General features: G+C 54.6%; 3 protein-coding genes, 1 long non-coding RNA gene and 1 other non-coding gene across 14 annotated transcripts in view; 3 read left to right on the top strand and 2 right to left on the bottom strand.

Moving 5' to 3' along the window:
• Window positions 1–7,298, bottom strand: part of VASP (vasodilator stimulated phosphoprotein) — a 12,564-nt gene extending 5,266 nt beyond the window's left edge. Inside the window, exons 1-2 of one of the 9 annotated variants that reach the window (XM_039866218.1) lie at window positions 7,132–7,298; window positions 2–158 (exon numbers count right to left, since the gene is read on the bottom strand). In XM_039866218.1, coding sequence (XP_039722152.1) covers window positions 2–124 — 123 coding nt within the window. In that variant the 5' untranslated portion in view covers window positions 125–158; window positions 7,132–7,298. Of the gene's footprint in view, window positions 159–2,159; window positions 2,862–6,204; window positions 6,460–6,525; window positions 6,948–7,131 lie in introns of those variants that run through there. The other 8 variants (XM_039866217.1, XM_039866211.1, XM_039866212.1 and 5 more) reach the window with 8 other exon arrangements.
• Window positions 6,237–9,203, top strand: LOC120605304 (uncharacterized). Its single transcript, XR_005653600.1, has 2 exons — window positions 6,237–6,362; window positions 8,146–9,203. It is a non-coding gene; the product is annotated as an uncharacterized LOC120605304 (long non-coding RNA).
• A 244-nt stretch (window positions 9,204–9,447) lies between these two features.
• PPM1N (protein phosphatase, Mg2+/Mn2+ dependent 1N (putative)) lies at window positions 9,448–14,106 on the bottom strand. Its single transcript, XM_039866221.1, has 5 exons — window positions 11,996–14,106; window positions 11,338–11,455; window positions 11,155–11,260; window positions 11,013–11,073; window positions 9,448–9,870 (listed from the first exon to the last, which is right to left on the bottom strand). The coding sequence occupies exons 1-5, from the start codon at window positions 12,923–12,925 to the stop codon at window positions 9,802–9,804; spliced, it is 1,284 nt and encodes a 427-aa protein (XP_039722155.1). The 5' UTR covers window positions 12,926–14,106; the 3' UTR covers window positions 9,448–9,801.
• A 63-nt stretch (window positions 14,107–14,169) lies between these two features.
• Window positions 14,170–22,328, top strand: RTN2 (reticulon 2). Of its 2 annotated transcripts, none has more exons than XM_039866219.1 (10): window positions 14,170–14,413; window positions 16,023–16,067; window positions 16,189–16,647; window positions 16,753–17,010; window positions 19,247–19,454; window positions 19,772–19,910; window positions 20,049–20,118; window positions 20,247–20,293; window positions 21,493–21,551; window positions 21,831–22,328. In XM_039866219.1, the coding sequence occupies exons 1-10, from the start codon at window positions 14,380–14,382 to the stop codon at window positions 21,910–21,912; spliced, it is 1,401 nt and encodes a 466-aa protein (XP_039722153.1). In that variant the 5' UTR covers window positions 14,170–14,379; the 3' UTR covers window positions 21,913–22,328. The 2 variants fall into 2 exon arrangements, with proteins under 2 accessions (XP_039722153.1, XP_039722154.1); XM_039866220.1 differs by having other exon boundaries at window positions 14,237–14,413; window positions 20,049–20,097.
• Window positions 22,329–25,124: 2,796 nt separating this feature from the next.
• Window positions 25,125–25,211, top strand: TRNASTOP-UCA (transfer RNA opal suppressor (anticodon UCA)). Its single transcript has one exon. It is a non-coding gene; the product is annotated as a tRNA-Sec (tRNA).
• Window positions 25,212–25,594: the final 383 nt, after the last annotated feature.

Below are 25,594 nucleotides of genomic sequence, written 5' to 3'. Positions count from 1 at the left end.
GCATTTTCCGGCCGACCACGCGGAAGGAATTGGCTGTGGGGTTGTGGTAGATCTGGACTCGGCTGAAGGCCTGGGGGCCGGTGCCAGCAGGCAGCCACCGCTTGTTGCCGTCATCGTAAAGCATCACAGTGGCCCGGCTGGAGCAGATAACCGTCTCGCTGCCAGGAAAAAGGGTGAGACGCCATTTAGCAGAGGAGACAACAGCATCCTCCCTCCAGGGGCCGGCCACCTTCTCCATCCGGGTCCCCCTGGGAGAGTCAAAGAGACAATGCGAGAAGAGGAGAAAGACACGGCAAGAGGCAGAGAAAGATCCTTGAGAACGAGAGAGACTGGATGGGAAAAACAGACAGGCAGGACAGAGCAAGACAGACAGCCTGGGAGGGACAAAGAGACAAACTGGGGAAATTAGACAGATGAGCAAAGATACAGACAGAGAGAAAGAGACAGGGAGAGGAGTCGGACAGACAGACGGGAAGGGACAAACACACAGGTTGATATGGAGGGAGAGGTGAGAGGCGGAGACGGACAGACAAGGGAACGGTGAGGGGGAAACAGACGGAAAGAGCGATGGACAGAGTCGGAGAGAGCCAGGTGCAGGAGGGGGACCCAGGAGAAGCAGGGCGGTGAGGACAGGGCGGGGACTCTGCCTGGCACTGCTGGAGCCTCAGTTTCCCAGGGTGCTTGGACCGCTCCCGCCCCCACTCCCCACTGGGATCAGAGGGGGAAGCTGAGGCCCAGGGAGGGGAAAGACGCGGCCAGCAGCACGTTGGGAAGCTCAGCTGAGCTCCGGGCTCCGTCTCAGTCTCTTCCACTTCCTGCTGCCATCCATCCATCTACCTCTGCCCCCAGACATCACTGGCCATCAGCAGACACTCCCTGCTCTGTCGAGGCCACGTCTTGGTCAGTGACCCAGACAGCCCCAGTCACACCCTCCAGCGCAGGAAACGGCCCAGTCTCCAGACAGGGACAACTAAGAGCTAGGCCCAGGGTACCCAGGAGCAAGTGACATCTGACTCAGCCTTGGGGGAGGGGTCGAGAAACTCGCTGAGTTTAAGATCTGAAATCCAGGGACCTGGGTTCAAATCTCCACTGAGCCGCCCACTCCACGTGACTCAGACGAGCAACCCTCCCACTCGACAACAGAAAACCAGGGAAATGGCAGTCCCCTCTCCCAGGGCAGCGGGAGGAGTAAATGAGTCTGGGCACGTAAAGCGCTTGGCGCAGTGCCTGGCACTTAGAAACTGCCAGCCTCCCTCTCACCGGTACCCTGAACAGCCACAACCCTCCCGGCCCCCTTGGGTCCTCCTGGGGAGGTTCACCCTCCCCTGCCCCAATAAGGAAACTCAGGCTCCCAGACAGGAAGTGACTTGCCCAAGGTCACACACCCACCAGGGGGAAGCGCTAGCCCCCACCCCCACCCCCACCTCCACCCAATTTTTTCCTGAAAAGAGGAAGTTGGTGGTCAGAGGTTTCCGGGGAGAGAAATGATACCCGCAATGGCTCTGTCTCTATCAGGTCTGGGGGCTGCAAGCATGACGCCGATGCTGTCAGAGACAGGGCAGGGAGAGCCCTCAGCAGACCCAGCTCCGCGTTCCTAGGCTGGGAGGCTGAGTCCCCCAGACACTCCCAAGTTTACATGGCTGTGGTGCCTCCGGACCAGGCACCTCCACGGGTCAGGCGCCCTCGGCCTTCTCCTCAGTCACTATTCTCACTGCGGCCCTTCCAGGTGGACGCTATTTCATCCTCATTTTGCGAGCGAGGAATGCAAACAGAGGCTCAGAGAGGTTGCGTGACTTGTGCCTGGTCACGGAGCTGGTAAACAGCAGAGTGAGGATCTGAACCCAGGCCACCTGCTTTCCAGGTCCACAGTCTTAACCGCCCGCCAGGGACTGCATGCGTGGGCCATCCTCAAACACCAGGTGCAGTTTGCAGACAAGGGCAGCCTCGGGGGCTGTTTTTGGCTCCCACTGCCCCTGGCAGGGCAGGGTTAAGGCCTCGCCCACACCTGCCACCCACACCCAGGGCAGACTCTGGCCAGGTGCCCGGCTTGTCTTTGCCACCCCACCCTGGGTGCACTTTGCTCTCCCAAGGGGCCCTGCCCTGCTAAGGCCCTGGCCTGGTCAGAGGGTGCCTGCTGAGTGACCCCAGGCTGGTCCTACCCCACTCCAGGCCGTAGTGTCCCCATCACGGCAGAAGGATCCTGTTAAAACACCGGGCAGACTGAGTCCCTCCTCTTCTCGGAAGCAACGCTGGCTCCGCCGGCTGGGGCCGAAAGAAGCCGAGCGCTCTCTGTGGCTTTCCTGATCCGTGTGATCTCTGATCTCATCCCTTCCCTTCCCCCAGCTCACTGTTCCAGCCCCTCCGGCCTTCATGCTGCTCCTTCCACATGCCAGACACATTCCTGCCTCAGGCCTATGCACTTGTCCTTCCTCATCCTGGATCCTCACCTCCCCCAGGTCTCCCCTGGTCCAAGCACTATCTGGGGATTTCCTCTCCCTCCCGTGGAATGTCCCACATGTCACAGCAGCTATCCCTGCCTGACAGAGCCCCATCGCCCCTCACAAAACATCAGGACCGTGAAGGCAGGCGTTTTTGTCCTTATTGTTCACTGCTGTGTCCCCAGAACCTAGCAGGTACCCAAGAGTTGTTAAATCAGCCACGTGCCAAAAAAGGAAAACTCAGCTGACAATTCCTGGTTAGCCCGCGTCCCAGGCACTGTTGTAGGCACTGAGCTCCCATCTCCACAAAGAACCTTGCAATGACCTCACGAGAGGCGAAGACGCTTGTCCCAGGTCACACAGCAAGTAAGCAGAGGGTGAGCCCAAGTTCACCCAAGTTCTTAACCTCTTTAAAGACGAGGGAACAGCTGAGCTGAAATTGGAAAAAGCTGAGGTCTGAAGAAGTGTGTATCAGAGGTTTTTTAAAAAAAAAAGGTGGGAAGGATATAAATACATCTGCACACAGTGGTGACATACGCAGAGGCTGCTTCTCGGGAGACCGACCGTGGCAGGAGGGGAACTGGGACCAGGGGATGGAGGAAGTGGACACGTCGCAGTGTTCACTCTTCAGAACTGCTTGATTCTTCTTTTTTTTCCCACCACGGGGTGGTATTACCTATGAAAAACTCATTCATTACTTAACTTTAAAAAAATAAGACTACAAACTACGCAAAAAATGCAACGGAAAATTCCACAGCCGGGAAGCTGGGGAGTGAGGTTCAAACGGGGTCCGCTTGATGCTAGGGGTCTCCTGGGGTCTCTCGCCCTCGATTTGACACGAGAGGAGAGCCTTAATCCTCAGCCAGCCCAGGACCCGCCCCTCCCCACAAGTCCCACATTCTGGAAAACTCCAGCGTGCGGTGGATGGGAGACCGTTCAAGTCAGCCCCTTGCTGTGTCGCTTTACCTCTGTGCCTTGGTTTGCAGCCCTGGGAACCACAACTCACCGGGTTTGTTTAAAGGATTCGAAGAGATAAGAAAAAGCCCTAAAGCTCAGGACCTGGAATTCAGCACAGGCTGCATACAAGGAAGCTGAGGGAGAGAGCTTCTCATCGCTGGAGGCAATTAAACACACTCACTCCGGTTTAGTTGGCTTTCCAGATTAGAGGCCCACTCTTCCCTTAGCCCCTCACTCTCACCCTAAGATTCACCCCCTAGCTTCCTTAAACCACAAAGCTTGTGATCCACACTCCCCCCGCCCCCACTCCATGCACACACCACCTTTCCAGACTACAGATCTCGGAAAGAACCCTGCACAGGGAACGAGATCTGGGGGCTGTGGGGCTCGTGGGGGCTCGCTCTGGGCCCTCCTCCCTGACCAGCCTCAGTTTCCCGTTAAGCCGACAGGAGGTAAAGGTTCCCACCTGAGTTTCTTTCTGTGCATCTCCATTGTTATTTTAATTGTTCATATAGTGAAAGCATGCTGCCTGTATTTTTTTTTTTTTAATCATTAAATGTTTTTTCTTTTTCTTTAATAGTATAATAATCTGGAGACAGCCCTGGGTTCCATCTAGGCTTGCCCGTTTCCAAAGTCTTTGGCCGTCATAGGCAATGTGTTTAATTTGTCCATGCCTCAGTTTTCCCATCTGTAAGCTGGCGAGTGGGAGGGCGCAGTCATAATAGTTTCAATCTCTTAGCACTGCCGTGAGGATTAAACTGAATCAGGCACCCAGTACAGTGCCTGGCATAAAGAAGACATTTGATCAAATGATCTTATTATTTTTAAAATAAAAATACTAATAATTACTGTTTTGGGAAGAGGAAAGAAATGGACTCGAATTCTTCAGAGTCCCTTCTGCCCTGAGAGCCTCACACTTCTGCCCAGCTTCCCAGCCTTCTCAGAATCCCAGCTCAGAGTCCCGGACACAGCAGACGCTCAACAAATATTTGTCCGACTGGGAGAAAAAGAACTATTATCTTGTAATTTTCCATCTTAACATCCTCCCTTCCAACTGCCCCCAAGGCTGTCCCCAGCCAAACCAGCCCGGAGGCTCCCAGTCCCCTCCCCTCCTTCAACATTGCCTAGGAATTTCTGAGGGATCCTGCGCCAGACCTTTCTCTCTGAGCCTCAGTTTCCCCAGCTGGATACAGTGGTGTGTGTCAACCTGAATCCTAGCTGTCTTTGGAGAAGGGGCACAGCCCAGGAAGTGGGGTGTGGCCATTGGCAGGAAGACCCCTCAGAAGGTGGGAATAAACCTCTGGTGGGACAGGTCTCAGCTCAGCTTCTGCCCACCCCCCAGGAGGTGGGAGGTAGGGCCCCGCCATTAGTAGGGGGACTGTGGGAGGGCTGGGGCCTCGGGACGGGCTTGGGGTGGGGGGGCGGGAGGCTGGCCCAGGCACCACTCCTGCCCTTTTACGGTCTCAGTGAGTGAGGCAGCACTAACTCGGACATCCGCCATCCGCCTTCCACGGTGCCTGGGACCGGAAACGCGGGGGGTGGCGGGGAGGCGAGGGGTGGGGCTGGGGGTAGTGGGAGAGGAGAGTCCTCCCCCCCTCAAAGGGTGAAGGAAGAGAGCCTGGCTCGCGAAAGCTGCCCCCTCTCCAGGGCAGACCTTGAAGGGATGTTGCTATAACGGGCGAAATGGTAGGCAGGAAGTCTTGAGGGTATCTCTGGGTGCCCCCTTGTTCCAAATTTTCCAACCATCCCTTTCACGTGAGAAGGAGCAAATGCTGGAGGGGGGGTTCTCTAATGGTCATAAAAAGGAATGCCACCCTGATGTCTGAGGGCAGAGGGGAACCTGGGGGCAGTGGGAGGATGTGGACACCAGGGGGTTAATCCTCAGCCCTCCCCAGAGGCCTCCCCCTTAAGCTGGGGCTTGGGGCAGGAAGTCCCTGAGAGAGTGGAGAGAGATAGTATTGTCAAGCTCAGGCCCCAAGGGAGAGATTATGGGGGTCGGGGAGGGAGAACGAGGTGGGGATCCAGTCCGCCCCCCCCACGGCCCGCACTGGCCCCTGCCCTCAGGTGAGCCCAGGAGGTTTGAGTGAGGCCTAGATAAAACAAAATCCCTGGGTCCCCTGGGCCCCCCACCCCCAGGATTAAATTCCTGGGAAGAGAGCTGGAACTATCTGGAAAGCCTGGGTCCCAGGGGGAGAGGGCTATGACCTTGAAGCTTCCCAGCGCCCCCTCCTCCAACCCCACAGCTCTGACAGTGAGGGTGGCGAGAGAAGCGGGAGGCGCCGCGGTGGGGGAAGCAGCCGGCCCACAGGGCTCCCGGCCTGCCCCCCCACACCAGCTGTCTCGACAGGTGAGTCAGGAAGACAAAGGCCCCCTTTCCCCAGCTGCCGCGCCCCCTCCCTCCTAAGGCCGCGCAGGTGGGGGAGAGGAGCCGCCCCCTGGCCTGGGGCCTGGGGCAAGGGAGCCGCCCTCCGCACCGAAGCTTGCTCGGTCCTAGGCACGGCCTGTTTTAAGCAGATTGTGGGTGCGGAGCAGCGGGGGAGGGGAGTCCCAACTAGACCTTCGAGGCTGCATCTGGGTCCGCACCAACCCCCTGCACAGGATGAGAGCCCCTCCAAATTTAGGGGGTTAAGTACCCTCGAAGTTAAAGAACGAGGTCCCACATGGGAAGACAACAGCGCCGCGGAAAGGGGGACCCCGCAAACCCAGGTCTACGTCTCAATCTCTCTTCCAGGTGCCAGGGACCCCCAAACGGCCCCCCAAGATCCCTCTCTAAGCCCGAGTTGAGATTTGGTGGAAGTCTGAATCCTACCTAAATCCTGACCTCCCTCCGGGGAGTATCTGCCAACTTGGAGGTCCTCTGAAGAAGACTTTTAAAAATTCATGAGTCCTCGGAGCGCCCCCAAATCTGAGGGGTCCCATAAAAACCTCACCGCCACCACCCTGAGGCTTGGGAGTCATGGGGAAGTGGTCAGTATTTGAAGCTCATCCAAAAGGGTTCGCCCTCAAATCCGAGGCTCCCAGTGCCCTGTCCCCAAATTCCAGCCCCGAGCGAGCTGGGGGGAGGGGGACAAAGGCGGGGCGGGGAGCCCGCGCCGGGCGGGGAAGGGTCTGGAGGCAGTTGGAGGCTCACCTCATGGCTGCTCAGCGGGTGGGCGGCGCACCCACAGAGTGGGTGCTCCCGGGGCGCCCCTGGCTCGAGGTTCAGGGGTTCGGGGTTGGCTCCAGGTTCTGCTCAGTCTCCCCCAGGGTCCCGCCCCATAGAGTCCGGCTTCCTGGGGAGAACGTGGATGGGGCCGGGGCGGGTCCTCGGGCGCCTCCTCCCTCTGGGGATTTGATCGGGGGGTCCCTGCGGCAGAAGGGGGGTGCGGCGTCCCCTCCCCGGCGCACCCCCTCGGCCGGCGACGGCTACAATGTTACTCTTACTACTGTACTTCTCTTCGCTACATTTCGTTCCAAAATTCCACTCCCCGTACCCACAATGCCCTGCGCCTTAAAGGGGCCGCAGACAACTCAAGGCGGTTGGCTGGGTAGAGGGCGCTTAAAAGGGCAACGCGGAACCCTAGACCCACTATTTCCCTCTTTTCCTGCGTTATTGCAGGGAATGTACGGTGAGGGTCACCACCAAATTAAGGGAGAAGCTTTGTGGATGGGAAGGGATCCTTTCTAGATCCCTAGTTCTCTCCCACTATGGGAAATTCTTAGGGGGATCTCGATGGGGGGCACAATTTTTTCTCACCCTCCTTATCGACTTCTCCTTTTCTTTATATTCTGCTCAATTGGGATGGTAGCAAGGAAGACCCTCTGGTTAAGCACAGGTTGTCTCAAATTTTCTCCCTTAAATCCTCCCTTCGGACCTCCCAACGTGTCTCTTCTTTGCCAAGAGAGAGGGGTTACTAAGAGTGAACCCTCTCCCCCTCACGGGAGGGGGATGGGTGGAGGGCGCCACCCCTCTCACGGCCCCCCCCCCCGCCCCGCTGGGGAAGGTGAGGAGGAAGTGGGCCGAGGGGGCGCGGCCGGCCGCTGACTCACAGCCGCAGGGGGTGGGTGTGCGGCGGTGGACCTGGGCGGGGATGGGACTCCGGGTTCCAGTGTGGATAAAGCCCTTGGCCCCCTCTCCACGCACGCCCCGCGGTGACTCAGTTTCGCCCGCGGAGGATGGCGGGATCATCCCGCAATTGGAAGGCTCGGAGCCGGGTAGACCCTCCCTAATGCCGGCTCCCGCAGGCCCCTTCCCCCACGCGCTCGCGGGCTTCTGGCTGAGCCAGGACACCCTCCGAGGCTTCCGCAGCGGGTCCTGCAGGCCCCGCCCCTCGTAGCGTCACGCCTGTGTCCCCGCCTCTCCGGTAGAGCGCCACCTGGCCTGGGTACGGTGCCCCATTCAGGGACAGGAACCTGGTAAATCATCAGTTTGACGTTTACAAATGGGTAAACTGAGGCCTAGAAGACAGGAATATATCTGGACTATAAGCCCTTTTGCCTGAACCCCCAGCACTCCAGGGCTCGGATGCAAGGTGTAAAAGCAACAATTCTTAGGGTCCAGCTGACTAGGTGAGGTGGACAACCTACCCAGCCCTTGTCCAAGCCGAATCCTGGATGCTGTCCTGACTTCATCTCATCCTTCTAGTGTATGTTCTGACATTAATTCTTCTCCGCAGAACTGAGTAATCCTCTCCCCTTCCCCACCTCACCCTAGGAGCCCTTGAACCCTGATTCACATGGGTTAAAATTGTTTCTCTGTGTGTCTCCTCAGGCTGTGAGTTCCTTGGGTACGGGAGTAGACTCGATCGATTTCTGTGTTTCACTAACCCAGCCAGGCCTAGAACAGCAGCTCGACGCACATTTACCCAACTGAATGAGAACCCCAGTTACTGTGTGACCTTGGGTAAGTCCTTTCTCCTCTCTGGGTCTCAGCGTTCCCATCTGTGAAATGAGAGGGGTGGTACTTCTGTGTGCCACCTGCACTGCAGTCAGCAAACTGTTTCTATGAAGGTCCAAATAGTAAATATCTTAGGCATATTAAACATAAGATCTCTTTCACATATATTTTTTTTACAACCCCTAAAAATATAAAAACCATTCTTAGCTCAAGTGCTGTGCAAAACAGGTAGCAAGACCCCCCCACACCAGAGAGCCCCTTGCATACATACACAAGGAGCCTGTCCAAGGACCTTTATGGCAGCAATGATGTGCGGGCAAGAAATTGGAAATAGCCTAAATGTCCATCGAGAGGAAGATGGATAGCAAAACAATTGCACAACACTTGTCTGAAGCGCTGAGCAGTAGCCAAAAAAGAATGTGTGTAAATGGCATAAAAGAAGCCCCTAACATATTATTTGGTGGGAAAAAAAAATTGGCAAATGATACATAGGGTATGAAAAAAATCAAGGAAGCACCTCGGGTGTACATGCAGAGTAAAAGTTCTGGAAAAATCCACTCTGAATTCATTGCAGTGGTTACCAGTAGGACAGGGAATAGATTTGTGGGGAATGTGATGGTCTTAGAGATCTTAAGTTGGATCTTGCCTCTAGGCTTTCACTCTGGCTGTTCCTTCTGCTTTGGGACACTCTTCCTTGGGTTATTTTCATGGCTGACTGCTTTTCTGTCAGGGCTCTGCTCAGTTGTCCCCTCCTCCTTAGAGATCTTCCCTGATCCCTTTGTCTAAAGCATCCATTCCCAGGTGGAAAATTGAGTGGCTGAGGGACAGGGGATGGAGAAAGACCTCATTTTATACCATTTTGTACCCTTTGAATTTTGAACCAAATGAACTTATTACCATTGAAAAAATAAATAATTTTAAAAACCAAAGAAGGTTTTTTGTCATGTCCCTTGTTTTAGTTTCCTCGAGACACTTGTCAGTGTCTGAGATGACCTGATTTGTTCCCTTGTTTGCTGTCTCCCCATATACACTAAGAAGTGGGTCCCTAGAATAGGCAGGAATCTCAGTGAGTCCCCCTTAATGGCCGTGAGCAGGCGCCCAATACATATTTGCCAAGCGACTGGGCAAATAATGCTTGCGTGTTTTTTTTTTCCTACAAGAAAAATGTATTTTGAATCATGTAATTAATATTTAATAATAAAACCTCTCCCCTACCTCCCCCTAAAACAGATGGAAAATGGAAAGGGAAGAAAGGTTATTGAACTGGTTGATCTCTCAGGGTCCATTCAGCTCTAAATATGTCACAAACATTTGGTGTTGGGTTTCCCCGCTCCCCTTCTAAATAGCGGGTGGCATTTCCCCTCTCATAAGACTTTCTGTGAGAGGGAAGTAACAGAAGAGGAAATAAGCATTCTGGGGTTCCTCCATCAGCTTGTCTTCCTTCCGCTGGTCTGCGTAGCTGGGGAAGGAGAGTTTTTTAATTCCGTTGGGGCTCCAGCTGGGCAAAGGGTCCCCAAAGGACAACAGCTGTCAGGCCTCCAAGTCCAAGGCAGAGCCTGAATGGGTGCCAGTGGCCTTCCCAGGGCCGTTCTGCCCCTTCTGGAACACAAAATGTAAGAGACGGTGAGTAGGCACCCCTTTTGCCTCTCAGTATCTACTCCCCTATTTTCTGGGAGCACCACTCCTGTTTTCCTTTGAGGGACCACCCTACCCCATCTCTGAATCCATCAGATATCAGTGCAGTGAAGCCCAACCCTAAGCCCTAGGAATGGACATGTGACCTTAGCCTGGCCAATCAGAGGCACAGTGACTTGGTCAGACATGTGACCCAGTGTGGCAACTATTGGGGAACTGGTGCCTTCTCTCCACTGAGGATGTTAGGCTCGGGGGTTGTGAGTCTGGAGCTGCAACTCTCTGCTACCTCACTCTGAGACCCTGCCTGGGAACGAAGCCAACTTAGGGGAAATAAAACCAAGAAATGGTTCCTGATGATGTCATCTGACAACTAGATGCAATCATGCCTTAAGTCCCTGAACTCTTCAATTACATGGCCCAGTAAGTTCCGTTTTGCTTTCCCAGGTTAAATTGGGTTTCTGTCACTCACGACTCAAACAATCCTGATGAATGCCTCCTTCAACTGCTGAGAGCTATCAACAGTCCCGCTCCTCCAAGCGAGGACAACCAAACTCTTTTCTGCTACGCAAAGGCCTTTGGGTTTTGTCCCCAGCTTCCTGCCTCCCGTTTTCTCCCTGAGACCCACCCTAAGAGCTTTCATTTCTATGGCTCCACCCACCACCTCGACATTTCCAAATTCTCCTAGACATTCTAGGCCCAGTTCACAACCTCTCCCTAAGACCCAGGCCATCCTCAGAGATGACCTAGTCTCTGCAGTGCATCCAGGCCTGGGGATTGGTCAGCAACATTCCTTAAATTTTTCCGCCTTATTCCTGGATGGAGGGGGTGGTGCTTGGAATGACAGGGCTTTACAGAACATTTCTGAGGGAACATTTCTTGGGGTGGAAGCACAGACTCCCCTGCTGCTGCTTCCCTGGTCATCATGCCTAGCACAAGGCCTCAGGCCAGGAGCGAGAATTTATTAATATATCAGGCAAGATTCACGTCCCCTCTGGCCTCAATTTCCCCATCACTAAAGAAGTTGGTGTGTGTGTGGGGGGCGGGGCGGTGGAGGGAGCCGGATTACATGTTTCTAAGAGAAACATTCAAGAACATAGGATCCTTACCTCCCAGCGCTCCCCTGAAGCCTGGCAGAGTTGAGAATAAGCGTCAGCGATGACAGCGGCCCTGAAAAGCAGGAGGCCTTCAAGAGGGGGCCCTCCTGCTGCCAGCCCTCTCCCCATTCTACCCTATCCAACTCTGACTCACTTGCAGTAGAGCCCGCCCCCAGGAGGTAAATCTGGGATGTCTTCTGAAGCCAGAGCCCTGAAAACCGTGTTCAGGCTGGGGGGCTCCTGGGCGGAGGAGCACAGCTCTGAGAAGGAGGCAAATGTTATAGGGTGCCCCTGCTTGCCACCCCCCCTTCCCGCTGAGCTCCTAGAGCTGGCCCACCGGCGACCCTGCGGCCCAGGGCTGCATCCAGCGCTCGCTCCTTCCTGATCGCTTTCTCACAAGGCGTGGGGGCCCCCGGGAAGCAAACCAGGATGCAGGTCATGTTGTCCAGGCTGCCCTAGAGAGGGTGGAAGAAACGGCCTGGTGAGACACGGCTGAACGCCCTAGCTCGGGACTCCGCAACGATCTCCGTGTTCTGTTCCCCGCTCCCCAATCAGGTTCTGTAGGTCTCTCAAGTCCCGCCCGTCTGCCAGTCTAAACTTAGCCCTCTCACTATGTCCCCCCAACTAGCCCTGCCCTATCAAGGAGAACGACCCTCTTCGCCAAAGCTTCTCCCACTCTGTTTAGGGGCTCCTCATTCTGGTACTAATCATACCCCAGGACCCACTCCTTTGTCTCAGGTACGTCCCATCCCAAAAGACCACGCCCTTTCTTTTAAATCCTTCTCACTTAATCTAACGCCTCAGGTGCCACTTTCCCATTTTGCCTCATGGCATCCCTCAGGCTCCGCCCTGTCCATATTTTGGTCCCTCCCCAGTCCAGCAGGCCATGCCCTTTGGTGCAGTCCCACTCACTCCTTCTCGTTTTATTCTAGCCTCTTCATTAAAGCCCCTCCACCCTAAATCCCCTCTGTGATCACAAGCCCCGCCCCCAGGACCTTGCACAGACACGTGTCCAACAGCTGAGCGCAGACTAGCTCTGGGGCCAGGCCCAAGGAGAGGCGCGATGCCACCAGTTCCGCGAGGGCAGCGCCAGACATCGCGTCCCACACGCCGTCGGAGGCCAGGAGCATGAACTCGTCTTCCGCCCGCCGTTCCAGGGCGGTCACTTCTGGCTCCGCGGAAACGAGCTGCTGCTCAGGGGGCCTTCCAGGAGCCTCTTTGTAGGCAAAGTCTCCCAGTGCTCGCGACACTGCCAGAGAACCCTCGAGGCGCCGGCGGCTGATGGTACCGCCCGCGTCATGGATGCGCTCGCGTTCCCGGGGCCGGAGGGGCCGATGGTCCTCGGTGCTGAAGGCCACAGCTCCCGCGCGGCTCAGCACCGCGCGGGAGTCGCCGCAGTGCGCCAGGTACAGAAAGCGCGGAGAGAGGAGCAATGCCACGGCCGTGGAACCGCCCGGCTCGCCGCGAGGCCAGAGCGATCGCAAACGTGCATCTGCTCTCAGGAAGGCACGGCGTAGCGCCCCACACACGCCCTCGGGCTCGCCAGGCGCGGGGCCCAACTCCTCGAGCACATGGCCCAGCAGGTGGCGCGCTCCGAAGAGGGCGGCTCGCGCCCCGCCGTGGCCGTCGAGGACAGCAAAGAAAGCCCAGCCCGGAGGCAGCCCGGGTAACGCGAGCCAAGCGCAGTGCGCGTCCTCCATGTGCGTGCGCCAGCCCTGCGCTGCGCTCGCCCCGAAGCGCAGGCCCGAAGATGCCGCCGCACCCCCGTGCGGCCGCTGGGCGCAACGCGGCGCGTTCAGGAGGGACCGAGGCCCTTCGAGAGCCCTGCACCCCTCCTCCTCCTCGTCTTCCTTCTCCTCCTTCACTTCCTCTTCCTTGCGAGCTGGCCAGAGGAGACGCTCCAGCAGGCAGGCAAAGGCCGCCATCCTTCTGCCCTGGGATCAGGAAGGCTCCACCCTCTGCACCTGCCCCCTTCCACTGCATTAATCCCCTCCACTGTGAGATTTTAAACCACTGAAATCTCTTTCCTATGCCCTTGACCTGCACTCAAGTCCAGTCACTAGAAGAGATTGGATCCTAGGTCTTTTCTCTCCAGCACCTTCAAAGGGAGCCTTCGGCTCAGGGTCAGGGAAAAATAATAGTCGCAAGCTAGCATTCATCACGTGCTACGCACTATTTCACATCATCATCTCTGATTTGTCGAAGAGGAAACTGAGTCACGGAACAAGCAAGAACACGAACTCTATAATCTATGTTCTCAACACTACACTCTTGGCTTCGGGTCCCCAGCCCTGCTCCGTCTAAGCTCCGCCCATTTCAGTGGTCCCGTCCCTGTTTTCGAAATCTTTAAATTCTTTGTCTTTTTCGGTTCAACTCCTCCCCTTCTGGGTCTCGCCCTCCCAAACCCTCCTTCGGGTACTTCTTTTCCAGGTCCTATCCAGCCATCCGCCCATGCAAGTCCGCAGCCTCAAACTCTTATAATATTCGAAGTCTGGCCCCGTCTCTGGCTCCGCATCTTAACTACAGGCTCAGCCCCCACACTCTGGCTAGCCAAGCGAGCCTCCTCTCCCCAGGTTACGTCCACTTTCTGGGCCGCGACTCCTCCCCTGCCTCCTCTCTCCAGTTCCCTCTGGGCCACGCCTCTAGCTCCTCTGTCTCTGACTGGCCGCGACCAACTACCTGACGCGAAATTCTAAATTCACTTAAGCCCCACCTACGTCTGAGCTTCTCCCCTTGTCTCAAAACTTTCTGGGTAGTTTCTCCCCGCCCCCTTTCCCACGCCCTCTGAGGATCTAGGCTCAGATCCTACCTCAGAGCAGTATAATCTTTATAACCTCTCCTCAAAGCCGCCCCTAGCTCCGCCCCAACCCACTATGAGATCCACGCCCCAATCCTCTCCACTTGGGCTCCTTCACCGTTTTCTCCCCGAGGCCCTCGCCCTACCCTAGGCTCTGTCCCACTTCCCCTACAGGCCCCGCGCTCTCCCATCGAGACCCCTCCCTTCAGACGGCCTTCCTTGCCTTCCCCGCCCCACAGCTTTTCCTCTTAGCTCCGCCTCTCTAGTAGAAAAGCCACGCCCCTCATCTCGGGGCCCAACGGTGTTTTCCCGCCCCCTGCCCTCCCTAAGGTTCCGCTCCGCCTGTCCTCTGGCCCCGCCCCAGCCCCGCGCTGCAGTGCCTTCCCTCCCGCGGCCCCGCCCGCCCCCGCGGAGCCGAGCAGAGGGCGGCGGCAGTGGCGGCTGCTAGAACGGCCCGGGAGGAGGAGGAGGAGAGGATGGCGGCGGCGTCCTGGGCGAGGCGGAGATGAGAGCCTGCGGCCCCAGGCCCAGGGCGGCGTGGCCGGAGTGGGCGGGGGTCCCGATGCAGGCCCGAGGGGGGCCATGGGGCAGGTCCTGCCGGTCTTCGCCCACTGCAGTGAGTAGGGGGAGCCTCGCGCATGGTGTGGGGCCCAGAGGCCCGGGTGGACTCCTGGGTATCCTCTCTGCGCCTGGCCGCGGGAGAGCCGGGATGGGGGAGGAGGCGAAGGAGACAAAGGAAGCTCTCCCCTCCCCCCGCGTTCTAGCGGCGATGGGGGCCACCTGACCCGGAGGACCTGAGAAAGGGCAGAGTTGGGGGGCTGAGATAGCTGGCGTGGGGGTGCGCGGGGCTCTGGCGTGTGCGGCGCGGCCCCGCCCGGAGATGAGGACCCTAGCCGGGAGCTGTCCCCTCTCCTTGGTGCTGGCCGCAGCCGGCGGGCTGGGCAGTTGAATGGAGGGGTAGAGCCAGGATGGAGAACAGGGGTCTGATACCCCCATCACTTATCTTCGCATCCCACCTCCATTTTTCTGCCCTGACTCACGGGCAGCCCGGACCTCGCCCAAATCGTCCAACCTCCTGTCCCTGGGGAATAGTCATCCCTGGGTTGGGGCCAGGACTCCTGGATCCTTAGAGGGTTTTTACCACTGATCAGTAGTAACCCTGGAGGAGACCCACTCTGTTTCCCGGCTTCCGATACCACAGGTGAGGAAACGAGGTGGGGGCGAGGGGCGTCCGATTTCAATTTCCAAATGGTATTGAGCGTCTCCTGTAGGCAAAGTCCCAAGCTAGCTCTGAGGGGCCGGATTCCACAGATGAGAACGCCTTGCCTGATCCTCCCGATCTCTGAGCCCAGGACTCCAACAGAATGCCTAACATTCTCTGTCCCGCACCCCTGAGGTTCTGACAGCTGGGGATTTCGACACTCTCAGATCTAGCCACGTGCATGTCTGGGGAGTCCAGATGCCAAAATTCTAAGAATCTGTTATTTCAACATTTTAGAGTATCATCCCAATATTCTAAGATCTTGTCCTTACCTTGGCTTACAAAGGATGACCCTACATGATCTCCCCCCTACACACACACACACCTTAACTCTTTCCTCATCTCTCACCTCTCTCCTCTGTCACTCTGCTCCAGTCACACCTTTACACCTCTCTGTCCCTCACATGTGCCAAACAGTGCCTGCCTCGGGGCCTTTGCACTGAGCCTTTCCGTCTGCCTGGAAGACTCTTCCCTGGATATCTGCATGAATTCTTCACTTTATTTAGGTCTCTGCTCAAATGTCATCTTACCGGAGAAGTCTTTCTGACAATCCTGTCTGAAACAGCACCCTCTCACTTTCTCTTTCCTTCCCCTGCTTTATTTTTCTCAACACACTGAGCACCCAACATCATATATTTAATTGTTTGTCTGTCTTCCCCATAGAGTGCAAGCTCTGCGAGGGCAGGGATTTTGTCTGTTTTGTTCACGGTTGTATCCTAAGGGTCTAAAACAGTGCCTGGTACATAGGCTGGATAAATGGTTGTTGAAAGAATGAATGAATTGAAACCTCCTAAAATTCCTAATTTGAAGATTCTAAGGTTAAGGTTCCTGGATTTGAACTTCCAAGACTGAGCAGTGATATTCCGAGTCCTTAATTCCGACCATCCGAGTTTCCAGGACTGGCACACTTCAGTGATCTGGACAGTCTAATCTTCTAAGAATCTTCGATTTTTCCCTCTCATAGAAGAAGCTCCGTCTACAGCCTCCTCTACCCCTGACTCCACGGAAGGTAAGCGCGGGAGGAGGATGTGAGTGGGACCTGAAGGGGACTCACAGCTGGGTAGGACGGTTGAGGTGAGTGGGTCAGGTTCCTGCTTGGAGGAGCTCACGCTCTCCTTCACTCACTGCAGGAGGGAACGACGACTCAGATTTTCGGGAGCTGCACACAGCCCGAGAATTCTCCGAGGACGACGAAGAAGAGACCACGTCGCAGGATTGGGGCACCCCGCGGGAGCTGACCTTCTCTTACATCGCCTTTGACGGCGCGGGGGGCGCTGGGGCGCGCCGGGATTCAGCTGCCCGCCGGCCCCGGCCCCAGGGCCGCTCAGTCTCCGAGCCGCGAGACCCGCCTCTTCAGCCTGGCCTGGGCGACAGCTTGGAGAGCATCCCCAGCCTGAGTCAGTCCCCAGAGCCCGGCCGTCGCGGTGACCCCGACACCGCCCCTCTGGCTGGGCGCCCCCTAGATGATCTGGGGTTCCAGCTGGAGCAGCTGGGCTGGGCAGCTCGAGAAGCCAGGTACGAGGAGGACTCTGCTACCAGCAGCTCCACCCCGCTGGAAGACGAAGAAGAGGCTGGAGAGGCTGGGAAAGGTGAGATGTCTGAGGTGCTGGGACCAAAGCCACAAGGGGTGGGTGATCTCTTCTCAAGGCATCTCCAAGGTGAAAGCTCAAGACCTTCTCTCTCTAATGTGCCAGAACTGGACCTACAACTCGGACTCGCTCAGTCCTCGCCGCCCGAAGTCTTGACTCCACAGCCCAGTCCTGGTTCTGGGACTCCCCAGGCCTATCACCAGTCCCCACCCAGATCCCGGGATTCGAACTCTTCTCCTGATGAGCCCTCACTGGAGGACAAAGAGGAAGAGCCGTGGGGACAACTGGAGCGGGAGCCAATCACCGGGCAGTGCCTCGATAGCACGGACCAATCAGAATTCACATTGGAACCACACCTTCTAGGTAAACTGCTGGAGCGAAGGTCTCGTTTAGACCACAGCGAGGGTGGGAGGATTGCAATGTAAAGAGACCAACCTCGCCAAGGAATAGAGGAGAGTGGAGAAGGGAGAAGGTGTTGGGATTGGCTAGACATTATAAACCCCGCCCTTAAAAAAATGTCCCGTTATTATAGACTGCCATTGGCTCTTTTCATGTAGTTCTCCTTCCCATTTGAGAAGTTAGCCCTCCGTGTGAGCATTATGATTGGCTGATTGCTTTAAAAAATTAATCCCTCTTTTGGAGTGCTCCCCCTAGAGGCTAATTTTGAACAGGCCAAATCCCTGAGAAAATAAGGCTCTCCTCTGGATGTAGTCATGGGACATTTACAAGTAAACTGTGTGCCTTTTAAAAATTCTCTTTTCCTGACCACATCCATTAGCCAGTTGCAAATAGACCCCGCCTTACTTTAAAAGGTGCTCAGCCTCCGGGAACGGCCAAGTGTTCGTTATAGACTGTTTACAAGAGATCCACCCCTTTAGCTGTTTACAAGAGATCCACCCCTTTGGGGGATGGTCCGCACCTCTATGGAGAGCAATTGGAGAGCAATTGGCCCGGCCAGAGGGGGCCCCGCCCCCTACTCCCTCCCTCCGGGTTCCACTGAAGTGGGCGAAATCCCCGAGAAGCAGCGGTGTCCGCAGCCTCTCACTCGGATCAGAGATGGGGAGTAAAGGTGGGCTTGCGGGGCGGGCTGAGACGGGAGCTGGGGGATGGCGGACGGGGATCCAGATTCGCTATTTCCCTCAAATCTGGGGAGATGTTTCCTATTGGTCCCAGATTCCCCAGAGCTGCAGGCTGGGTCTGGGGGGCTTTGGGGGTGTCCAAGGAAGGCATAAAGAGAGCGTGGGGCGCCCTCTCCCCCAAGATGGGCCTTTGGGGCCTAAGAGCAGGGAGGCCCCCTCCCCCATCCTCAGGCCCAGGCGGCGCTGTCACTCAGGAGCTGGACGTGCCAGCGCAGCTGCAGGCGAACTACCTCCCAGCATGCCTAAGCTTGGCCCCGTCTCAGGCGACCTGGCCCCTCCTCCACTCACTGGCACAGGGCCTCGCGGAGCCCGCAGGGGAGGGCCCTGCGCGTTGGGGTACGGGGAGGCCTGCTCTAGTTAGAGGTAAATGGGAGACTGTGTATAGGGAGGAGACAGAAGTGAGGGGAGTAAGTAAGACTCTGAAGGGGACTGATCTGCGTGGGTCAGTTTGAGTGAAGTGAGGGCCAGAGGATGGAGAGGGTCTGGAAAGAAATGGAAGGGTCCTGGGCTCCTGGTTCAAATGGGAGCGGATTATTGGGAGGGCTCTTAAGGTTTAGATGAATGAGTCGAAACGTTGGAGTCGAAAGGTCACTGGTCAGGGCTCAGGCTGGGCTTGGGAGGTGAGTTTAGGGTCTGGGAAAGAGATCAGAAATTTGAATTAGAGCTTAGGAAGGAGGATGGTGTTATCAATACATTTAGGACTGAGAAAAATGTGTTGGTAGAGGTATCAAGGAGATATTACTTTACACCTGTCGGGTTGGCCAAAAATAAAAGGAACAGTAACACCCATCGCTGGGCAGGACGTTGGGGAAAGATCACTCGCACTTCGTTCTCGTTACAGTCTTGCTAGTAAGCAGTCTGAGAATATTTGTGACATTCAAAAATACGTAACTAGTCCACCCATCCATCCCACCCCTGGGATTCTATCTCAGAAATAGAACCTCCGGGAGGTAAGAATATCTGTAGTAGGCTGGTGCTTGCAACGCTGCTGGGGAGTAGGAAGCTAAGTGAATGGCCCAGTAATAGATACATGGTTGAATAAACTGAATGACAGTGCAGCCACACTCCAAAATATCGTGGCGTCCTCAAAAAGAATGAATTAAGGGCTATTCTAGTTGACTAGCGTGGAATTCTATGAGTGCAAGTAGAGCGAGATATGCATAATGCAAGAAAGTGTATATATGATTCCATTTCCCATAAATAATGACCAAAAATTGTGACCACACAGAATCTATGGGAAAGAGTGCCTGGTACTTGCCAAATGCCTAACATGGGTTTTCCAGAAGGAGAAGAGGGGAGGCAGACATGCCATAAAAGAAGACCCTAAAAATTAGGAAATCAGGTTAAGGCTGAGAGATATGTCAAGCGGTCATGGTTCAACCCTGAGACAGGATATGGGAGAGCGAGAGGTCAGCCAGGCCAGGTCCAAACCCCAGCCTGACTGCCCGCCTCCTTCACAGTGGCAGACCTGCTGTACTGGAAGGACACAAGGACATCAGGAGTGGTCTTCACAGGCCTCATGGTCTCTCTGCTGTGCCTCCTGCACTTTAGCATCGTGTCTGTGGCGGCCCACGTGGCTCTGCTGCTGCTCTGTGGCACCATCTCTCTCAGGGTTTACCGAAAAGTGCTGCATGCTGTGCACCGGGGGGACAGCATCAACCCCTTTCAGTGAGAACCCCAGCCCCTAACCTGACTCTGTCCAGACCCCAGTGCTGGCCCCAAGTCCTGACCTCGGCCCTGTCCCCATTCTGTTACTCTTTCTGATTCCAACCCGACCCCCACTTCTGACTTTAATCCACGCTCTGACCCTTCACTTCCAGCCCTCACCTTCGATCTTAACTTCTTAGCCTTAATCCTTGATCCCATCTCCTGACCCTGACCTTGACCTTAGCCCTCTACAAGTGGCCTCCTCCCTCATCCCAGCCATACCCCTCAGCCTGGTCCCCATCCACCCAGAGTCACCTTACACGCTTTTGTCCTCTCAGGGTTTACCTGGACGTGGACCTGACCCTGACTCGGGAGCAGACAGAACGTTTGTCCCAGCAGATCGCCTCCCAAGTGGTATCTGCAGCCACCCAGCTGCGACATTTCTTCCTGGTAGAAGATCTCGTGGACTCCCTTAAGGTGCTCCAAACCCCCATTCCCTCCTGGGTTCCCGACATCCACCTTTCTGCCCCCGGGGGGTAGGAGGGCCATTTCTGGGTAAGTTCACGGCCGGGAGAGTGCCCTGTAGGCTCTGCTGACCTTGACCCTCACCCCCAGCTGGCCCTTCTCTTCTACATCTTGACCTTCGTGGGTGCCGTCTTCAATGGTTTGACTCTTCTCATTCTGGGTGAGCTGGGAAGGCTGTGGGGGGCTGGGTGAGGAGGTGGGTCATTGGGGTTGGTAGGGGACAGGGCTCTAGATGGAACTGTTAATCTCTTGGGAGAACCCTGACCCCCCCCATCTCTGTGCCCACAGGAGTGATCGGTTTATTCACAGTGCCCCTGCTCTACCGGCAGCACCAGGTGAGTGGGACAGGCCTCCAGCTGGCAGTATCCCCACCAAACATGAGTGGTCTGAATGCCTCCTCTCCACGCCAAGAGTCCCACCGACAGATGTCTCAGGCAGAGACAGGACCAACTGGTATTTCCGCCCTTGAAAGAGTCAGGGTTGGACTGACATATGTTCCAGCTGGGCACAGGTATTCTGGCTGCTGCCCCCAATGCAGCTAGAGTCTAATATGTTTCAACAGCCAGAAACAGGCATTTTAACTGCTGTCCCCTGACAGAGCCTGGATCTGATTGACATGACCCAACCCAAGACAGCGGGGCTAACCGATGCTCCTCCCTGACAATGGACCCAAGGTCCGATGGACATGTCTGAGCTACAGAGAGTCGGTCTAACTGATGGTGTAGTGCCCTGACACTGCCTGGAACGGAACAACACTCATCCTAGCCAGAAACAGGCAGACAAATGAATGTCTTCTCCTCCCGATACCGCAAGAGACTGACCAACACATATTTCAGTTACAGACAGACAAACTGATGCCGTCTATCCTTACACGTAGTCTGAGTCTGACGGACACCATCCTAGCCAAACAGGTGGGCTGACAGATGCTCTCACTCCCCGAAACAGCCAGAGACTGACATCTCAGTCAAAATCGGGTGGATGACTGTTGCCTAGAACACTGACAGAACCAAGGCCAACTCATATATATCCTCTCCAGAGACAAGCAGATGTGTGGACATTCCCTCCTGCAGCACAGCTGAGAGCCAAATGATACATGTTCCCCCCAGGGAGAGAGTCCTAACTCCCTCACATGCTGGGATCACCGAGACCTCAAAATCAAGTAACACTGAATTAAACTAGTACTTAAGTCAATGATGGCCAACAACAATGCCCTCCACCCTCACCCTACCCCTAAGCATACATGTGCGCACACACACTCACTTCATTCAAAGATTAACAGTCATGCCCAGGATGTAGACTCGCTGGCAAATTCTTGTGTGTCTACCTGACATCGCTCCCCACACAGCGTGGCCCAACCGACTGACACTTCAGCTTGAACTTCTGACTTCCAAGGGAATTTAAGTTTAAAGTTCAAAGTGGAGTGATGGGCCACTCCCCCCAACTCTTGATTTGAAGGAGGGGGAGGAAACAGCCTCCTGAATGCATTAGGGAGAGGACCCCCTTCTAATCTCTCACCCCTTCTTGGTCTCCCCAGGCCCAGATCGACCAGTATGTGGGATTGGTGAACAATCAGTTGAGCCACATCAAAGCTAAGTAAGGACATGGGGTGGCTGTGGATGGAATGAGAAAGGGAGGAACTTGGGAACTATCCCCTCTATCCCCCTCGTCACCCCACCCAGCACACACACATGTCTCTGGGACAGGAATACCTACTCTCAGAAAATTAGCAGACAATTCTTTTCCAGGCCATCCAGGTGAGGGGGCAGGGGGGCTGGCCTGGTACTGCTTGTTTCCCCATCAGCTTTTCCCCCCACTTGTAGAACTGTACCTACCCGTCTCTGCCCCCCTCCACAGCTCCTATTTCTCCCACAGGATCCGAGCTAAGATCCCAGGGACCGGAGCCTTTGCCTCAGCAGCAGCCGCAGTCTCCGGATCCAAAGCCAAAGCCGAATGAAACGTGTGTCTCTGCCTGCGGGACGCCTGCCCCCACTCCCTGCAGCCCTCTGCCCACCTCTATCTCCCTTCCGTCCTCACCCACTTCCCGCCTCGGCCCAAGCCATTTCCCGGTGGGTGTCAGGATCACTCACACCAGAGTTTGCGCAAATTCCCTGAGCGGCCAGGACTACATTTCCCATGAAGCTCTGCTCTGGGAGTCCAGGCGAGGCACCTTGGCCGTGGGGCCTGCTGGGACTTGTAGTTGCCTAGCTAAGGCACCCATCCTGCACTTACGTGACCCTGCCGCTGGAGGCGCCGTGAGAGGTTGGTGTCTCCCGGACACCACTAGCCCCAGCACTGGGGTTTTGCATGGGGCCCAGGGGAGGCCTGAGCTTGGATTTACATTATAATAAAGACTTCTGTGGAAAACCCAAAGCTTCCTGTGCTTCCAGCCCCCTCCAGCTTTCACCTTCTTTCACCGAAAAGCACTTAAGTGACACTCAAGGAAGAACCTTCCTTGTCTCTGAAGAAGCCCCATCTGTTATGTGTTTAGATGATGAAATAATTGAGGGGAAGACGCTGAGAGATTGCCCATCCCCGGGCTAACCAAGGTCTGGCAGCCACTTTCCATACTGTGCTCAAAGAAGACATCACCAATCCATCCCCACACTCTGCCTGCTACACAGTCGTCTCACCTGAGTCCCATACTCTTGCATCCAACTGCCTTCTGAATGACTGCTCCTGCAAACACATCCACACCTCCCGTCCTGCTTGATTTCCATCCTGTCTGTCCCAACTGTCACTAGGCCTGAGATGCAGGTTTGGCCACATCTCATCGGTCAGGAAGCCATGTCTATTGTAGCTCCCAAATATCTCTCATCTGCCCACATCTCTCCATTCCACTTGCCTTAAAGTACCAGGACATCAGGTTCCAAAACTGTAAACTGAGGGAGGAAGAGGCAGGCGACTGAGGCCTAAAGACCCACAGACCTGGATTTGAATCTCAACTTCACTACCTCTTGGGCGTGTGACTTGGAGCGAGTGACTTCACCTCTTGAAGCCTCAGTTTCCTCAAATAGAAAAGTGTCACCAAAACTATACCTACATGGCAAGTCACAGGACCTGGCATATAGTAGATGTTAATAAACAGAAGCTGCTATTTTTATCTATGACATGCTTTCCCAAATTTCAGTCTTTCCCTCATAACCTTCGTGATCATTAATTATATCATCTGTTCTGCTATTTACCTAATATTTTTCTTTAAATCGGTTTACGAAAAAAAAAATAAATGTCTTTTTAAAGGATATTTTACTTCGCCACCAAGGAAGTCACTATCGCTTGCCAGAAATAGAAGATAATGTTAAAAATAAACACAAAACTATTAATTTAAAATGTTTGTTTGTGCATCACCTAAAATCATCTCACTTGCCTCTAGCTTCGCACATCACATTTTATGAGATACATAATGAGGTTACAGGGGTAGTAGTTACAGCCCCAGAATTTGTATACAGGGGTTACCTAGCAGTAGCTATCTAACTAAAAGAAGCAGGGCTTTGAGGGATGCGGGGGCTTCTCTTGAATCTGGATTTGCCAAGCTGAGACAATGTTTTAAATTTCTAAATGAAAAAAGCAAAATTTCCTAAAGATGCTTTTATTCACACTTCCCAGAAGACAAAGTGTCCATCTGTCCATGATAGAGAATGGAGGAAGAGGGACTAGTTTGAAAATATGGGTCCAGGAATAGCTAAAGCCCCCAAACCCAGGCAGGAAACTAGAGATAGAAACAGCCTTTACTGAGTGCCGCCCGCCCCCTCCCCGCCACCACCACCCAGTCGCCTGGCCCCATGCCAGATTTTTATACCTTTCCGCTCATCACCATTCTTCTAGCGAATTCAGTTGTAGCAGTCTTGCTTTCCAGATGGGGAAACTGAGGCTCAGAGGCTGGTAACAATATTCTGCCATTTATTCTACAAACATTTACTGAGCATCTGCTAACGTGCTTAAGCACTTTTTATTCTAGCGGGACCAGACGGACAGTGAGAAAACAGACTTAGAATATGGCAGGTGGTGATCAGGGCGATGGAGAAAAGGCCAGCAGGGTAAGGGGATAGAGTGACAGGGCTTGCTATTTTAAACCGGGTGGTCAGGGAAGGCCTCTCTACGTGATGATATTTGAGCAGACGTCAGAGTGAAGGAAGGCAGTGAGTCATGTGTACATGTGGAGAAAAGGAGGTTCAGGCAAGGGGGACCAGCAAACGCAATGGCCCGGAGAGAGGAGCATGCCTGGCGTGTGGAGCAGACCTTCATGCAGGAAGTCAGTATGTGAGGAGGGACGAGGAGGAGACGAGGTCAGAGGAATGAGAGAGGCTAGGTTACCGGGATTTGTAAAGCCATGGTGAGAACTTTACCCTTGTCTCTGAGATGGGAGCCACGGGAAAGTTTCATGTCGGGGAATGGTATTGTTGTCCAAGGATCATTGACTTGGGTTATAAAAGCATCACCTTTTTGGTAATAATTATGATGGCACAGGTTCAATTTCCCCACGTGGATGGGCTGTGGAAAATGAAGTACAGTACTACCGTTTTTCTAAGGCTCAGTTTCCCGGGCCATAAAATGCAGGTGCAAAATGGATGAGCTTTAGTGTCTAAGCTGAATAGGGACAGAGTATCTGTCATCCCCAGCACCTAGGACAGTGCCTGGGACTCAGTAGGCGCTCAATAAATATTTGAATGTAGGGATCGGTAGGTCGCTGAAGTTCCACAATAGAACAGCAGGTGTCGCACCAGCCCCGTAGCTGTCTGCCGGATCCTCCCGGTCTTGGTTAAATCAGATTCTAGCAGGAACCGACTCACTTGAACTCGGATTTTTCAGAGAACAGGCTTCCAAAGGCCGAATATTGAGTCTCTTTTAAAAAAGAAAAAGAAAAACTTTCTCACTTAAAAAAAGGGGCTTCTGGCTCTTTAACAGCTAGAAGCGCGTGGGCCAGAGCCCCAGGAGCCGTTTCCCAGAATGCGCGGCATTATGCAAATAAACCATTTCCAACTCAAAGACGATTCCTGACAAGCAAGGCAAAGATAACATTTTCAAAGGCTTTATACCATAATAAATGACTGGGACATTTTTTAAATATTAAAGCGAAGAATCTCACACCCATCCAGATTATATAACCATAACCTAAAAATGATAGAAATTACTGGTTTTTATATAGCTGTGTGGGTGTCGGGGTGTTTCGCCCGGATGATCCTCAGTGGTCTGGGGTGCAGGCTTCAAACCTGTAGCTGTCTAGCGACAGAGTGGTTCAATTCCACCTTTCGGGCGGGAGGGGGGTCGCACCCCAGAACCTTTTTTCTTCCCCCACAAAATGGATGACTTTAGAGAGCCCTTAGACGCCAGCACCTCGAGAGGTCGCTGCAGCCCTCCGCATCGCAATTCGTCCTTCTCCACGCGGGTCTCTTCCTGTGGTTACACCTTTTCCGCGGATATATTAAAGACAACTCCAAACGATGAAGAAAAACTCGTCTACAGTCCCAGTTCTGCGATGTTTAGTTTGAGAATGATGCTGGATCTCTCCGCTTCCCTTAAACTCAGTCATCTGCTCACTCATGTATTTAATCACGCGTGCACTTTATTAACCAGGCAAATGTGTATTCATTGGTTCATTAATTCATTCACTCATTCAACAAGTGTTGCTCCGTGCCCAG

This window comes from Pteropus medius, unplaced genomic scaffold, assembly GCF_902729225.1.
Source record: "Pteropus medius unplaced genomic scaffold, Ma_sr-lr_union100, whole genome shotgun sequence".
Lineage (NCBI taxonomy): Eukaryota > Metazoa > Chordata > Mammalia > Chiroptera > Pteropodidae > Pteropus > Pteropus medius.
The sequence above is the reverse complement of the archived record's forward strand: the minus strand, read 5'-3'. Positions and strand labels throughout refer to the sequence as shown.